Source organism: Monodon monoceros, unplaced genomic scaffold (genome assembly GCF_005190385.1).
Source record: "Monodon monoceros isolate NGI ecotype Baffin Bay Population unplaced genomic scaffold, NGI_Narwhal_1 Super_Scaffold_8, whole genome shotgun sequence".
Taxonomy (NCBI): Eukaryota; Metazoa; Chordata; class Mammalia; order Artiodactyla; family Monodontidae; genus Monodon; species Monodon monoceros.
The window spans coordinates 9,749,252-9,766,987 of NW_021703785.1; the positions used below are offsets into that span (position 1 = coordinate 9,749,252).

General features: G+C 39.9%; 1 protein-coding gene across 1 annotated transcript in view; it reads left to right on the top strand.

Annotated features, from left to right (window-relative positions):
• The window catches only part of NALCN (sodium leak channel, non-selective), a 292,250-nt gene that overhangs the window by 194,579 nt on the left and 79,935 nt on the right, over positions 1 to 17,736 (top strand). Inside the window, exon 16 of the mRNA XM_029210183.1 lies at positions 16,860 to 16,996. Coding sequence (XP_029066016.1) covers positions 16,860 to 16,996 — 137 coding nt within the window. The remainder of the gene's footprint in view (positions 1 to 16,859; positions 16,997 to 17,736) is intronic.

Consider the following 17,736-nt stretch of genomic DNA (forward strand, 5'->3'; position numbering starts at 1 on the left):
CAAAGAAGCTGTAAATCATCAGTGGCTGAGTTGGAATGCGCAGCATTTTACTCAAAGCCTTTGATGTAACCCAACTCCACTTGAAGCCACTCTTTCAATCTTTTGGTCAGAGATGACTCTTTTGTTGTCAGTTTACGTATTATTACCCATAATTTAACATAACTGAAATCTCAAAACTCATCTTATGTAGCACTTGATCTGCTATTTCTGATAGAGCTTCATTATTAGACTTCTTTTAAAAAATAAATTCTTATGCCACATTAAGACATAAAAAACAATAAGATCTGTTTAAAGAGATGAAGTAGCTAAGACTGAGAACTATTCAGATCAGGGTTCAAGCTAATAGGTCACAACAGAAGCTAAAAATTTGAGGATATCAATTATCAGCATAAGAAAACAGCATAGAGTGGGGAGGGACAGATAAGATGGGGGTACAGACTACCGTATATAAAATAAATAAGCTACAGGGATACATTGTACAGCACAGGGAATATGGCCAATATTTTATAATACCTATAAAAATGGAGTATAACCTTTAGAACTTGTGAATCACTGTGTTATATACCGAAACTTACATAATATTATAAATCACCTATACCTCAATTTTAAAAAGAAAAAGAAAAAAAAAAAGACAGCAGCCTAGAAATCTAGAAGTCAATGCAAAAATGGTGAGCAGCCAACTGGAATTTTGGAGTTAAACAGGTACTAGTCAAGGATCCGGGAAGTCAAAACAAAACAGGCCAGGTACCTGTTAGAATTGATGTCTTCCTATTACGGGTTTAATTGTGTCCCTCAAAAAGAGATACTGAAGCCCTAACTCCCAGTACCTGTGAATGTGACCTTATTTAAAAAATAGGGTATTTGCAGTTGAAATCAAGTTAAGGTGAGGTCATTAGGGTGGTCCCTAATCCAATATGACTGGTGTCCTTATACAAAAAGGAGAAGAGAGACACACAGAGACAGAGACTAGAGCGATGCATGTACAAGCTAAGGAACACCTGGGGTGTGGACCGTCACCAGAAACTAGGAGAAAGTCTTGAAACAGACCCTCCCTCAGAACCTCCAGAAGGAACCAAGCCCATAGACACTTTGATTTGGGATTTTCAGCCTCCAAAACTGAGATAGTAAATTTCTGCCGTTTCAAGCCACCAGTTTTGGGTACTATGTTACAGCAGCCCTTGGAAACTAATACACCCCCTGGCCTCAAAAACAAAGGACCGCTCTTGGCCGCCAGGAAGTAACAGAGCTGAAAGATAGTGGGTGCTCTCAGGATGGCGGGCAGCTTTCACCAACCAAGAACAGCTTTCTCAACAGATGGACTTAGTTCCTTTTGCCCTTAATCAAACAAGTCCCATAATAATAAATGTTATAAATTTGAGACTTTCTTGGAAGAAGGGTTTCTCTAAGCCCTTCCAAAATTTCATTCTATGTGTGATTGACCCAAACCAGATCACTTTTAGAGGCTGTTGTTTTCAGAAACCTTGCTCTTTGCCTCATCCCCTGGCACTCAGGACGGTTAATAAGGCAGCTCAAGTCTCTCGTGACATTGAACAAACATAAAATGACGGGCCTAAGACTGTTCAAGTTTACAGTGATGAGTTGTCGGTTGTGTCAATTGTGCTAATTCAGAATTACTTTTATTACAGTTTATCACAGCACTCTACAAGATAACCTCTCAATTTTTTTTTCTCTTAAATTCTGAAGTATCTTTAATGAGAAAGGCATTCTTACAAAATCAGATGGCTCCTGACTTATTACGATTTTTTTTTTTTTTAAGTGAGGTTTGGAGGGATAATGTGTACAAACCAGGCAAGAGGGTTACTCTTCAGCATACCCGGTCCTCAGACCCCTGCCCAGCCATGGAGACACTATCTCACTTTGCTTTCTTTAATCACGAGAACAAAAATTTTAAACACCAACAGCGCTATTTTTTCTCAGATCCTTTCACAGGCAATGGGAAACTAGATAGTTATGGTTCTAAGAAAAAAACGTGACAATTGGTTTTCAGTTTTCTGCAGTCTTGCAGTCATTGAATTGCAAACAGGCTCTTCGGTAGCTGCGTTCAGACATGTTTCAGGAGTGAGGTAGTGAATTTTGTCCTCTGTGTGCCCATACACGCAACATGAGGCGTTGCCATTGCTTTGATTCCTTTGGGACTCAGGTTTCAGGAGCCCATCTGTTCTTTGTTTTGAGAAGCCCACGTACGTGTCTATTCCACCCAAAACGTTTCTGCTCTCTGCTTGTTCATTCAATTCCTTCAATCTTTGAGTCCCTACTGTGTGCAAAACCCTGGGCCAGGCATTAAGGAGATAAGAATAAACAGTTAAATTTTCTGCTCTCATGGAGCTTAGGGTCTAATGGAGGAGTTGGACATCAGTCAGATAATCAGAGCAGTGAATAAATATTTATAATGTGAGATGAACTTTCTGCAGAAAAGAACGGCACTTGAGTGAGGAGTTAGAAGACCTTGACCCAGATGGGGGTCAGGGAAGTGGCGAAGGAGAAAGAGACACTTTGGCTGAGTTTTGAAGGAGGGGCAGTCGTGAACTTCATGGGGGGTGTTGATAGGGAAAGGGAGGGGAGAGCATTCCAGAGAGAAGGAAACATGTTCAGCATGACCCCAGAAAAAAGTGGTGTAAAGTGAGTATAGAAAAGTAAGTGGGGCATAGACCATGCAGCACCTTGAGAAACATGCCAAGAACTTTTCCCTTGGGGACTTCCCTGGCGGTCCAGTGGTTAAGAGTCTACACTTCCAATGCAAGGGTGCGGGTTCAATCCTGGTCAGGGAACTAAGGTCCCACATGCCACGTGGCATGGCCAAGAAAAAAAGAACTTTTCCCTTTGCCCCCAGAACAATCGGAAGCCACTGCAGGCTCTTACGATGGGAGGCAGTGTGAATGGGAGAGCTGTTTGGGAAGCGAAATCAGCAGGGACTTGGTGAATGTTTAGATTTAAGAACATAAATGAGAGTCTCAAGGGTGACTCCTGGTTTCAGGTTCATCTCCTTGGATGGATGATGATACCATTCACAGAACCGGGAAACATTAGCAGAGAACTTTATTTGTGGGAAAAGATCATCACTCGGCCTTGGATATGTTGAGTTTGTGATGGGTTTGAGACTCAGCAGAGACACCTAATACTTGGTTGCATGTGTAGGCCTGGAGTCTAGGAGCAAGGGCTGGATGGCTAGAGATACAAATATGGACGTTCCGTATCATTCTCAGTTGTTTATCCAGTGCCTGCCATGTGCCAGGCACTGTTCTAGGCCCAAGGGGTAAGTCAGCAAAAACAACAGACAGAAATGTCTGCCCTCTTTGATTCTTCAGTCCTAGTGATGCGCTCTGTACTAGTGGAAGTTGTAAATCTGGATGAGATTGTATAGGCTGGGGGGAAAGGAGATACCGCAGCCTTAAGGAAAAATAATGATGCTGGTGCTTAATGATGCTGGCGCTTTGCCTTAGGGAAACACAAATAATCCATCTTTGTTTTTGTCCCACGTAAATGTTTGTTCTATTACAAATATTCAACACTTTTTCTGTCTCAAGTTCAACCTCCCAATGGGAGAAGAATCTGATTGGTCCAGCTAGTCAACATCATCCCTTTTAGGCTGGAATTTTGTATCTCTGCCTCTCAATGCTGGTCAGCCATACAGAAAGCCATCAGCTTTGAACTGATGGGTAGATCCAGACCAAACCACAAAGTGGGCTCCCCTGAAATGTGGCTGGTTTCCTAAGACAGTCCTTTCTTCTCCTAACTCTCCACGCTGGCCTCTGCTCTGGAGGAGCTAGACCCCAAAGAAGGAGATGTGAAAGAAGAGACCAGATCCCCTTCCCAGTTCTAGAAAGAAAGTCATACTTGTGGGGCTGGGGTGGGGTAGGGGAGCAAGGCTTGAATCACAGATGAGACTGGATTGCCCTGGACTGATGTTTTTATAATCAAAGGTGGCCAGAAAGCTATGGAACTTATCTAAGAAGGGCAACCAGTCTTTTTCTTTATTCATAACTGAAGGTTGATGGTTTCATTGGCGGCCTTTCCGTACATTCTACCCACTACCCTTGCTCAGTAAGAGTCACAGTGGGAGACGGGGCATGGCTGGCATCCTCACTCACAGCCATATGACGACTGAATATTTTTTACTCTGACATTAAAAGAATGACTTAGATTATTACTAAGAAACGAGAAATGTATACGTATGTTATTTTATTTGATGTTATCCCTATTTCCATGTTGTTTTGCATAAAATATGTTAATGTGAATTGTCATAGTGCATCTAATAAGCCCTTTGCCCTCAAAGTATGCAAAACTGAACAACTGTACAATGTACCACAGGCATACTCAGGAATGATACTTGGAAAGTGCATGATGGTTGCCTGAGAAGGAATTACTTAAGAGGACAGAGCATGGGTGGGAGTTCAAGACCCCAATGTGGAGACTCCAGTACAAAATATGTGTTTTCCAAACCTCCGACTTAAAGTGTGGGATTTATTTTATAGTAAATACCATCACTGACACTAGTTATCTGTAAACTAAGGTGGAACAAATAAAGAAATTTATGGAGATAATGAGAGCCAGATTTCACACAGTCAGAGAAGGAAGTTACAGATAAGCAAAGGGAAGATGCCAGAATGAACCCTCTGGCAATTGGAATAGGAGTATCAGTATGAACTCAGTTATTGTAAGATAGATACATGGATACAAGGGTGGATACATATATACAGCTCTATGGTTACATAAGATACAAACATAGTAAGTAGATACTAAATATAGATATGTGTGTATACAAGGGCTCATATACATACATATATTTCCTAGGTCTTTCCTCTGGGCGAGCCTAGAAGCAGTGACATGCCAGTAACATCAAGAAAACCCAGTCCTAAAATTTTCGTTTCTAAAAACCATTCTCCAATAAAACAAATCAATATTCTTTGGAGAAATGACTGATTCTAGAGTTGAGGCAGGTAAAACACAAGATGAGACTTAAGTATAATCCTGGATGGGATTCTGAAACAGAAAAAAAGACATTCCTGCAAAATCCGGGGAATTCCTAAGCAGTTCTGCATTTTGGTTCAAAGTATTTGACCAAGGTTAATTTTTTGGTTTTGATCAATGTCCTATGGTTATGTAAGATACTAACATAAGAAAAAGCTGGGTCAAGGGTGTACAGGAACTCTCTGTACTATCTTTGCAACAATTATGTACATTTAAAATTATTTCAAAATAAAGAGGTTTTTTTTTTTTTAAACAGGCTAAGAATTTTCTATGGTAAACTCTAATAACACTATATAGAGACATAAATTGGCTGCTCTGTTGCCCTGTTCAATGACTCATATGTTTGTGAAGCTTTATACCATAGATATGTTGTATAGAATTTATAGTCAGTTACGATTTTTCTTTTAATCTTATGAAGTTGGAAGCATAGACTTCATCAAGAACAAAATGGTTTTTTATGGTTTTGTTTCTGATAGAAAATCTGATGTGGCTTGTCATTTCTCTTCATCTTAGTAATATAATTCATCTGAAATTGGAAGTCATTTGTGCTGGTTCATATGGCTGATTGCACGTTGTAAAGAGCCTAAGGAAAGGGTAACCAAGTGATGAGAAATACCACAAATCGGTCACTTCAGCCTGTTTGTGGGACACCCTTGATGCTGCCTTTTTTTGTTCTTCATCTCATCACCATTGTGTTATCCTTGTCTCTTGTGTAAAAATATACAGTGAGGCATGGGGCCACAGAGAGTCCCGCCCTTAATTAAAAATTGTCAGCTTAGTAGGGGAGAGATACACAGAATTAAGGAGTTATAGTGCAAAGCCCTGAGCACTAGGGTCGAAGACCCAGGGAGCCTGGGGGAAGACGTGCCTAACTCAGGTTGGAGCCAGGTCGAGAAGATATGTCTAAAAATAATGAATCAAATTTTATTAGGAAAGTGGGAAAATGCATTCCATATAAAAGAAATAGCAGGTGCAAAATTGCAGAAGTAGGGGCTTCCCTGGTGGCGCAGTGGTTGAGAGTCCGCCTGCCAATGCAGGGGACACGGGTTCGTGCCCTGGTCCGGGAAGGTCCCACATGCCGCGGAGCGGCTGGGCCCGTGAGCCATGGCCGCTGAGCCTGCGCGTCCGGAGCCTGTGCTCCGCAACGGGAGAGGCCACAGCAGTGAGAGGCCTGCATACCGCAAAAAAAAAAAAAAAAAAAAAATTGCAGAAGTAAAAACCCATCTATTGCTTAAAAATGCTGTTTTGGTGAAACGGTATACAGCAGTGTTGAGAAGCTGAAGTTCTGGAATCTGAAAGATGGTGGTCAAATCCCAGCGCTTACCACTTCTAGCTGCGCGACCCCGAGCAGCAGGTTTGAGCTCCTTGGACCTCAGTTTCCTCATCTATAACAATGGAGCTAATTATGGTACCTACATCAGGGGGCTATTTTGAGGATTAAATAGTGTTAGAAAATGAGGCAATGAGCAAAGCGTTCAGCAGAGTATCTGCACACGTTTACTACTTCAAGTACCAATTGTTATTCTGAGAAATCATCCTAGAAGAGATGGTTTTTGAAGGAAGTATTGTAATTAACCAAGTGTGGAAGGAAAGTGTGTTGCAGGCAGGGGGACGGTATGTTCAAAGGCACAAATGGTACTCTGTGGGAGGGACTCACAAACCAATATTGTTAGAGTATAAAGGGCAAGGCATGAGGGGATCCTTTAAGCCACGCTGAGCAGAATTTATTCTACACGTAATTGACCATCCTTGAATTACTTTAAGGCCCAGGAACAAGGTGGTGTTTCTTTCTTAGGTGTTCTCTAAGGTAGATTTAAAGGGACAGGACTACGATGGAAACCCAGTTGGGAGGGTTTAAGGAGTGATGAGTCCAAGTGCCACTGGCCTCAGCAGCCTGGGACCACTGAGGTGGGGGGAGAGACCTGGGGCCCCAGAGGGAGTGGACGAGGGGAAGTTGGTGCTGAGGAGTCGCGTAGATGGTAAGCCAGCTTCAAGAAGCAAGTTTGAAAAGGGAGGGAGAATAGGATAGGACACAAGGTGAGGAGAAATGTTTGCCTTTCTCTATTTTCATTTTTTAGACCAAGAATCTTGAGAAAATAAATCAATCAACGTAGCGAAGGGGAAGAAATTGGAGCGAGTGGGAAAGGGTGAGGCAGGCCCAGGCTAGAGGGAGGAGGGGTCGACAGCGCGCATGCGGCATGCTCTCCATTTAGCCCCCTCACTGAGATGAGACCATTTTCACGTCGAGCCAGCAGTTGCTGTGGCTCAGTGATAGCTTTGGTTTTTATAGCACATTTCCCTTGAGTAATTCAAATTACAGGCAATACACCATCTCTCTTAAATATCTGGCATTTATATAAAAGAGTGAAGATCCTCATTTTTCATTTGAGAACATTGAAATCCAAAGCAGTTAAGGGATTATAAAATGGAACAAACATTTAAATCTACATCTTCTTACTTTTTTACTGATGCACTATGCTATCTCCTGTGTTTTCTAACGCAAAACAAGGAGGACAATTATGTGAGTGCACAAAAGTGTATATTCTGAATTCCCTTTGGTCTGGGCTTTTTTTTTTTTTCCTATTACTTACTGAATATTCATCTCATAACAAGAACCAAACATCTAGTTTACATGGAACTCTAATATAATTTCATTTGAATTGGAGCAAAAAATGCATTTTTTATCGTAATAAAAATGTTTCAGGCTTCCCTGGTGGCGCAGTGGTTGACAGTCCACCTGCCAAGGCAGGGGACAAGGGTTCATGCCCCGGTCCGGGAAGATCCCACATGCCGCGGCGCGGCTGGGCCCGTGAGCCATGCACGTCCGGAGCCTGTGCTCCACAAAAGGAGAGGCCACAGCAGTGAGAGGCCCGCGTACCACAAAAAAAAAAAAAAAAAAAATGTTTCTATGACTCAGTAAATTCCCTAATGGAAACAACTGTGTCTCGGCTGAATAACGCAAGACAGATAACGATGTAAAATAGAGGTGTTTGGACCTAGAGGAAAAAACATGCAAAAGCAAACTGTATTCGTTACTATTATCTCAAGGAAACCGTTCATTCCATTAGTGGGATTTTAAGGGACAATAATGTAAAGAAAAACAACCGTTCAACATCATTTGGTATTCTGGTTTTTTAATAGTTTTCTTTCTTTTACTGTCTTGTTAACATTTTCTGCTAGCTTAGGTTTGTTGCAGATAGTACCTACATTACTGCCCAAAGAACCTTCTGCAGGACATTGAAAGCCTGTAAGGTCTTAGGTTCAGTGTTGTAACAAGAGCATGAAAGTGAACATTGCCTGTACAGCTTAGGGATGTCATAAGATGGTGTAAATGCATCTGTGCTGCTGGCCTCCCAAACCAGGAGGCAAAGAACAGCTACTTAATTCCCAGCTCCTCCAAGAACACCTCCTCTCCCCACTTTCTTTGGGGTCAGGCTGTAAGGGGGAATGAGTAACAGCTCTGAATTTCTTGAGAGAGGTGGAAGAGGAAATGCCACTGATCAGCTGAAGTTATGAAATTACCTTGAACATTTTGGGGTGCCAGCTGTCACAAATAAATGTAGCTTTTATGGCCCAGATGCAAACCAAGAAATGAGCCCTCCAATTTATATCCAGAAAACTCCAAGTTGGAAGGTACAGGGTTTATTGAAGATTTTTGTAAAAGAAGGAAAAAACAGTGACTTAAAACACTTTTTTTCTCCTTTTTGGCCCTACTGCCCTCACCCTGACCCTAACTAACAGCCTGACACTGACCCTAACTAATGACCTGACGACTTCAACACTTTTTAAAGGAAACATTTTTAAAGTACACAGTATTGCTGTCTCACATGCAATTATGTAGCTAAGGGACATTTGCACAGAGGAAAAAGGAAAGGTTCTCCCCTCCAAGAAACTCTTTATTGGATTCAATAGGCTAGTAAGAAGTATCCCTTATACATATTTGTATGTCAAGGTTTTATAGTAACATAGAGATATTAATAAAAACCAGCATGTTTGATCATTACTCCAGATAGGTCATCTGCAGCTCGGGTTGTAGAATCACAGGTGCAAAATAGCAAGAGAAACTTCCTTGAAAAATAGTAGTTTATGCTTTAGAAAGAGTCTCCATTCTGAATTACTGAGTCATGTACAGATCTAGAAAAACCAGCAAAAGCCATTATGTAAAGAAGCAAAGATATGGGACTTCCCTGGTGGCACAGTGGTTAAGAATCTGTCTGCCAATGCAGGGGACACGGGTTAGATCCCTGGTCCAGGAAGATCCCACATGCCATGGAGCAACTAAGCCCGTGCGCCACAACTACTGAGCCTGCGTACCACAACTACTGAAGCCCACGCGCCTAGAGCCTGTGCTCCGCAACTAGAGAAGCCACTGCAGTGAGAAGCCCACACACGGCAACGAAGAGTAGCCCCCGCATGCAGCAACGAAGACCAAACGCAGACAAAAAAAATAAAAACAAAAGAAGCAAAGAGAATTCAGCCTTAATTGACTCAGATAACACTGAGGAACTCCCTTCTCCGGGTTAAACGGAATGTGGTCCTTTTTCACATGTGGAGGAGTCAAAAACCACTCTTCAGTTACATTAACCCACAGATCTCTGCACATTTTCCAAGCCAGAATGGACTAGATTTTCAAATGAGAATCTTTTCCAAGTCTGAATGCTTTTTAAATTGTTTTCTTTTAGAAAATCACACCAAAAATTACCCAAAAAATTTATTTAAGGTAATCCTTCAATTCAGTTATTTGTTGCAGCATTCAGAACGGAACTGAAACTGAATAATGCTTGAATATTTTAACAGCAGAAAGCCCAGGCTGAAATATGGCAGATTTAAGCAATGAGGCAGAACGGGGTGTGTGTCGTGCAGACCAATTACTCCCAACTCTCTTGAGAAGCACAAGTAAAGGAAAAGCCTTTCAGCCACCCAATGTGTAATGATATCTCAGCAAGACAGATGCTGAGCCATAGAATAGCACTGAGCTGAGATGATTTATATTTTTTAAAGCTCAAGGTTTGAAATTTTTTCCTTTGATTCTAATTTCCTTTTTGCAAATTTTTTTTTTTAAACCATGTGAGTCAGTTGCAAAGCTATCATCTGATCTATATGCTACAGCCAGACTTCACGCTCAGTTGAAGCCTCCTCCTTCCTTCGGACTGTTCCTACATTAGGTTTTTCAGTAAAGAGAATAAAATCTTGGGATTCTCTGTGCTACTTTTCTTCCATTCAAGAATCATAACCTTTGAAATAATTTTTAAGTGGAAATTTACGATTACAATTACTATATGTTAGTAGGTCAGCTTTTGTGATACAGTATAATGATCTTAAATTATTATCCAGTATATCCAATATAATCCATGTTATTCCCTCACTTGCATCAAAGTAAATTTAATCTTGGAAAATCTGTGCTTACATGCACAAGGGGAAAGAATTTGGATAAAAGCTAGAATACCATTTTATCACATATTAAAGAAACTTTATAGTGGCTTCAAACTACCATGAAGTACTTCCGTTTATCCTGGCTTCCTGATCCCCTTCCACCGCTCAGCCCCTCGACACACACACACTCTCTAATCCCATCTTGCGCTTTCTTCTTTTCTTCTCTTTTTGTAGCTCAGTCGTGATCATGGGCTGGGGAAGAAGCAATGGTGAAGGTTATGGAGGTTAATAGCAGTGAAGTAAGAATTAAATGATTGTGCTCAAATGCATCATCTGCCCTTAAAAAAAGAAGAAAACTTTTTACTAAACTATAATATACTTATAGAAAGAGGCATTTTGCTGAATTTTTACAAACTGAACCCCCCCCCCAGTGCCCAGCTCAAGAAATATTGCCTGTACCATAGAAGCCCCTCCCCGTACACCTGTCCAGTCATCATGCTTCCCCCTCACCCCAGGGTAAATGCTCTCCTGGGACCAAGCAGATAGACTAGTGCTGCCTGTGTTTTAACTTGATATAAATGGAATCATTCAGTCCGTACTCTTTTGTTTTGTCTGGCTTCCTTTACTCACTGTTCTATTGGGAAATTCACCCAAGTTTTGTGCTTGGATGTTGTTCGTTGACTCAGATGTTTCAATGGACCACAATTTGCTCTTCCAGTCAGGGGCTGACAGGCACTTGAAGAGTTTAAGTTTGGGACTCTTACAGGTGGCACTGCTGTGGGCTTGGGAGGGTGTAGTTGTGCTGGGCGTGCACACATGTCCAGGAGGTATACACCCAGGAGAGGATTTGCCCGGCCGATGAGTGTGTGTATGTTCATCCCTCATTGATGCTGCTTATCTGGGAACAACCGGAAGAGCACTGGTGTTCGGAAAGAGGCCCCTTCCCTCGGCTAGAAGATGCGCGTCAGTGCCTCAGCAGTGAAAGTGGACGTATCTGCCATTCCAGCAGCCACTCACCTTTCTCTATTTTAATTACCCCATTTGGCACATTTACGGGGCAGCAATGCCTGATAGTCAAGAGGATGGCTTGCAGGATCCTGAAGAACCTTCTGAGCCATCGAAAGAGCTTCTCACCTGCTCTTTGCAGTTTTAAGGTGCAATGATCAACTCATGCTGAGTTCAGATCCATTTAGTCACAAACAGTTATTATATTTCTACTCTCTAAAACGTGCGATAAAAGTAAATTAAAAGTGGAATCTTGCCCTTAAGGAGCTTACAAGCTTTGGGGAGTATAACTCTAATACAAGTTAGAAGGAGATGAGTTCCATTTTAAAAACATATAGGCATGGGGATTATTTTTTAATACTGGTAACCTACACCTGTTAAACATTATGTTCTAGGATAGTTGATTAAATGTTACAAAATATTACGTGTAAACTTATTCTAAACATTCATCTGTTCATCAGTGGCAGACATACGTTCAGGTTAAATGTCACAGAGTATAATTTTATTCTATTCTGTGAATCTAGGGACACCGATATTTCACACCAACAAATTTATTCAACTGGGAAAGATATTTTCTGCTTGTCTCTCCATCCTTTAGAATATACCTAAAATCCTTTCTTTTATTTCCCAGTTATCTGCTGGAGAGTTTAGTTCTGCCATCTGATCTGTCTAATTATTCCACAAATATTTGTTTAACTTACTTTGTGTCAAATATTGTGACAGGCCCTGGATACGGAATAGTGAAAAATTCCCACACGATCCCTGTGCTCCAAGAGTTTACAGTCTCAGGAAGAACAGATATAGAGTTTCAGGTCATACACTGTAAGTTCAAATAATGCTCTATGTAGTGGGTTTCATAGTGTCCCCCCAAAATCGATGTCTACCAGAAACCTCAGAATGGGACCTTATTTGGAAATTAGATTTTCGCAAATGTCATCAGTTAAGATCATATTGCTTTGGGGCAAGCCCTAATTTCAATGATTGGTGTCTTTGTAGGAGAAAGGAGAGGGAGATTCACATAGACAGAAACACACAGGGAAGAGGGCTAAGCAATGACAGAGACCAAGGAACAACAAAGACTGCTGAGAAGCTGGGAAGAGTGAAGGAAGGATTTTTTCCCTAGCGCTTTCAGAGAGAACATGGCGTTGCTGGTATCCTGATTTAGCACTTCTGGCCTCTAGAACACCAAGAGAATCAATTTTTGTGTTTTAAGCTACTGATCTTATAATGATTTGTTAACAGCAGTCCTAGGAACCTAGTACAGTGAGTGTTAGATTGAACCATAAGAAATTGCCCATTTTGACTGCTTTGACCTACACAAACATGGTGACTTCATTTGGTTCAACCCAATATGCTGTGAGCTTGTGAGAGGAAGACCTTGTTGATGAGAGGAAGCTTCTCGGAGGGATTTCTAGTGGAACTGAAATCAGAAAAGCAAGTGGAAGTTCATGAAGAACAAGAGAGAAAGGGGAGGAGAGGAGCTCCCAGCAGAGGGACCAGGGCAACAAAGGCTCTGGGGCAGAGGCCTGGACACTTGCGAAGAGCTGAAAGACGCGGGCATGACTGGAACATGGTGTGGGCACAGGGCCAGGTGAGGCTGGACAGATAGGGACAGGTAGGAACAGGTAACACAGAATTGGGTGTTAAAACCTAAAGGTTGATGGTTTTGTTCAGGAGCAGTGGACCCCCACTGAAGGGTTTAAGCCAAAAAGTGAGAAGATTACTCTGACCCAGATGCGGGATAGATTTGAAGGAGCCAAACCAGATGACGAGACCGTGGGAGGGAGGGCATGAGCCAGGGGATGTCTCTGACCAGGGAAGCATGGTGGGGATCCAGAGAATGGGCCACCTGAGCAGTTTTTAGGAAAGAACTCCGTGTTTTTGTTTTGATGGCATTGTCCTGATCAATACACCATCTGCCCTTGTGTCTCTTTGAAGACATTTAATTCTCATAAAATATACATATCAGTCCCGGCAGGCCTACAGCCCCAGTGTTGACTCATATAATCATGTGTAGCAATTCCACTGCCCAAGAAGTCTCTGGAAGGAGAAGCGGCACCTCCTCCTTCTTTTTTTTTCTAATTTCTCTCTTTGCTACTCACCTTGTGTTCACATCACTTTGTTTATATCTCAGCTAGAATAGCTATTACATTTTATTGTCATTATCTGTTTATATAACTATCCATTATAATGTGGGTTCCGTGGGGGCAAATACTGTGCCTCAGTTATTTTTATATCCCCAGAACCTAGCACAGAACCTGCTAAGTCCTGGCCTGTGGGATTTGATTTATAAGTGACTGCATTGGTGTATCAATAAATGAGTCAGCAGACGCATGTATTAAATACTTCATTTATGCTCTGTCTTCTCAGCCTGTCTTTGGCCTTTTATAATTGCCTTTCTCTTTGGTCTGACAACATATTAACTGCTTTTTTTCCCCCTGTGTGCTCTCCTTACCACTACAAATATTTTTCTACTAGTTGTGGCAATAAACTTTTGGAAAAGAAGTCTCTTCCTCATGAATCTCTTTATATGTGGAGCCATTTTTCTAATTGCCTGCATCTCCTGGAAATGCTCACAGTTTTTGTTCTATGCCTTTGGGAGCTAATTCTTTAGCACTGTTGTCATCGTAACCATCAAATTATTGAGAATGCGCCGTGGTCAGTGTTCCTCTCAGGGGGAGAGGGGAGGAAGGTGGTGAACAATGGTGGCCCCTTCCCTAAATGAGATACCACCAAAGACAGAAAGTCAAAGATGACTCACAAAGCTATATAAGATATACAAATGGTTAAGGTAAATGTTCATATTATATAAAACCAAAATGGAAGAACAGTTTCTGTAGTGGAGTAAGAAAAAAAGGCAAGTTTCCTGAACTAGGAATCAGGACGTAGAATCTCACTATGGGCTCACAACCAGTTGGACAACTGAGCCATATATTGTATTGAACTTGGGATGTTCCCCCAAAATGCTTGTGTTCTCTCTGGCCATTTTGAATATCCCCACATGGTAGGAGGGAAGAGCTGCCACCTCTCTTCTCATTATAAAAACTTCCTTGGCTTCTCATGCTCACCTTTCCACAAATCCAGGACAGATTGTCATTAGAAAGTAAAAGCATAAGAAATAGAGACACAGATGTAGAGAACAAATGTATGGATACCGGGCGGGAGGGAAGGGGGGGATGAATTGGGAGATTGGGGTTGACATGTATACACTACAATGTATAAAATAGATAACTAATGAGAACAGACTGTATAGCACAGGGAACTCAACTCAGTGCTCTATGGTGATCTAAATGGGAAGGAAATCCGAAAAAGAGGAGATATATGTTTACGTATAACTGATTCACTTTGCTGTACAGCAGAAACTAACACAGTGTTGTAAAACAGCTATACTCCAATAAAAATTAATTTAACAAAATAAAGTAAAAGCATCTACCCCCTTGTCATGATATTTAGGGGATATTTTGTCATACTGTAATAGAAATGCGTTGACCAGTCCCAAGAATAATAAATATTTAAAGTTTTGTTTTTAACTAAAATAACATTGGTTATTTTAATATTTTAAAATATTTTAAAATATTATTTTAATAAAATAAGCTAATGTACTTTATGCCTCAAGTAAGTCTTTAAAGATATATATCATCTCTATAAATTGCAGCTTTCTGATAACTAACGAGGTAATCATGGAACTAATGCTATGGAAATATCTTTAATGTTTTCTCATAATATATGCTAATATATGTTAATTTTAAGTAATTTGAGCAAACCAGAGAAAACTAATTTCATAATTCTGCTTCTTTACCCCTAGAAATAACCACTATTACCAGTTGGAATATATCCTTCCAGATTTGTTATATATAAATGATGAGGTCTCATAATATGTACTCTTTTATATTATCTACTTTTTAAGGACACATATACACACACACAGATTATAAGATTTATAAGATTTAAGATTTATAGATCTGTGTCATCCATTATAAGAGCTTCATAGAGTCTTTTTGCATGAATGTACCATAATTTATTTTGCCAGTCCTTACTGGGGATAAGTGTTTAGTTTATTAGTTTATTTCTAATTTTTTTAATATTATTGACAGAGTAGCATTGAACTGCCATGTACTTTTTTTTTTTAAGATTTTTTTTATGTGGACCATTTTTAAAGTCTTTATTGAATTTGTTACAATATTGCTTTTGTTTTATGTTTTGGTTTTTTGGCCAGGAGACATGTGGGATCTTAGCTCCCTGACCAAGGATCGAACCCATACCGCCTGCTTTGGAAGGCAAAGTCTTAACCACTGGACTGCCAGTGAAGTCCCTGCCATGTATTTATGTCTTTGCCCGTTTGCTCAAATATTTCCTTAAGATAAAGTCTCAAAAATGATATTGCTGGATCAAAGTAGACACATCTTTAACATTTTAAAACATAGTATCACATTGCCTTCTGAAAAAGTTGTACCATTTTATATTAACAAAAATTCCCATTTCCCCATAACCTCACATTTTTAACTTTTGATAGTCTGATATGCAAAAGTAATAATTTTATTTGTGTGTTTATAGTACCTATAAGTATTTGTGTTTGAGCATCTTTTCATTAATTTTGAAGCAGTTGTATAATTTTGTGAATTTGTCTTTTCCAAAATTAGTTTGTAAACACTTTTTATAAATCAAGAAATATATATCCAACATTTTTCAAAAAAAAAAAAAAGCATATACCCCATAGGGGGTAAGAAGCTGGTACCTTTTGAAACGTGCTTCCATAACCCCACAAAGAAAGACTGCCTGAACTAAAGTACTCTTTGACCTCTTAGCTCAGCATTTGTGATGTAAAGCCTCAGATTCTGTGAAACCTAAACTGTAAAAATATAAAAACAAACTTATAGAAATAAATAAACAAACAAATAAATAATAAAACCATTTGCTTGTCAATTCCCAGATATTTCATGGCACGTAATTGCATAATTCCCAAGCATCTTTACAACTACATAGAGAACTTTTTCTTTATGTACCACATGTGTTGTTTCTCTTTGAGCTATTCTTTCATGAATCTGCTAGGCTAAATGATCAATTTCTTTGACATTTTCCCCCTTTCAAATATCACCACTTAGGATTTTCATTCTTTTGATTTCTAATTCTAACACATATATTTATAAAACACTTTGGTGTTTAAATATGTTAGTGATAATAAGTCAGTCAATGATAAAAAAAACTATGTTTCGTATGGAAAGGGGATTATGTTTGGGAATAAAATAACATACATTTTTCTTCTAATTTTTTTTTTCTGGTTTAGTTTTTTGTTTAGTTTTCTTTTTGTTTTCCCTGTGCTCAGACTTTGAACACTCAGAGTAAGGCAGGAGACCAAGATATACTTGGTAGGGCTTTACTGCCATCTACTGTTTCTTCATGTAATAACTCATTGTTCCTTTGATTCAAAAATTCTGATAGACTGTGACTTATATTACTAAAGATTCCCCCCTTCTTTCTATTCTTTTCTTTAGTTAAAGCAAAGTGAAGCAAACGCAGACACCAAAGAAAAGCTCCCTTTGCGACTTCGAATCTTTGAAAAATTTCCAAACAGACCGCAAATGGTGAAAATCTCAAAGCTTCCTTCAGATTTTACAGTTCCTAAAATCAGGTATTAAAGTATTTCTTTAATTGTATATCTCAAATACACTGTAAAACATTCATCTTAAATCTGATTCAGCCCTTTCAAACTCATGTGGATGTGGTGTCTTTCTATTTTTAAGTTATTATCCATACTGCTACTCTGTCTTCCTCTGTTTTAAAACCGTTGACCCCTTTAAGCAATACATCCAGAGCAGAGTCAAGTGTGTTAGCCTGGGCAAGAAGGCTGCTGACTGCTGCTTCACCCTGAGATGGCCCCTTGGGGATTTGACTTCACAGGTAACTGGCACAGGTGGTCCAGCTTACAAAGATGCACGTAGACATTGGCCTCTGACCCTCAACCATGTAAGGATAAAAGGAAATGGAGAAACTGCCACTGGCCAGGTGTCCAGACTGCTGTGACAGCGTTTGTTTAGAATGCCATGTCTGGGTGCAATATAATTTGTCTTCCATTTTTTAAAAGAAGAACCATGGCATTTTGCACTCATACTAATATGATTTTCTACCACTTTGCCCTCAAGTTAAACAATTGCATTGAAGATGCTTCAAAATGCTTATTTTTAATAATTAAAGGAAATTCTTCCAGTTATAGCTCAAAAATTACAAGTAGAACCAGAATAATATCAAAAATGACATTTTTTATGTAACTAGTTTTAAAACAGTTCTATGGGGAGGTTATAAAAGCATGAGACTGGATGTGGTGCCATAATATTTAAAATTCAAATCAAAATATATTTGCAATTCTGATTA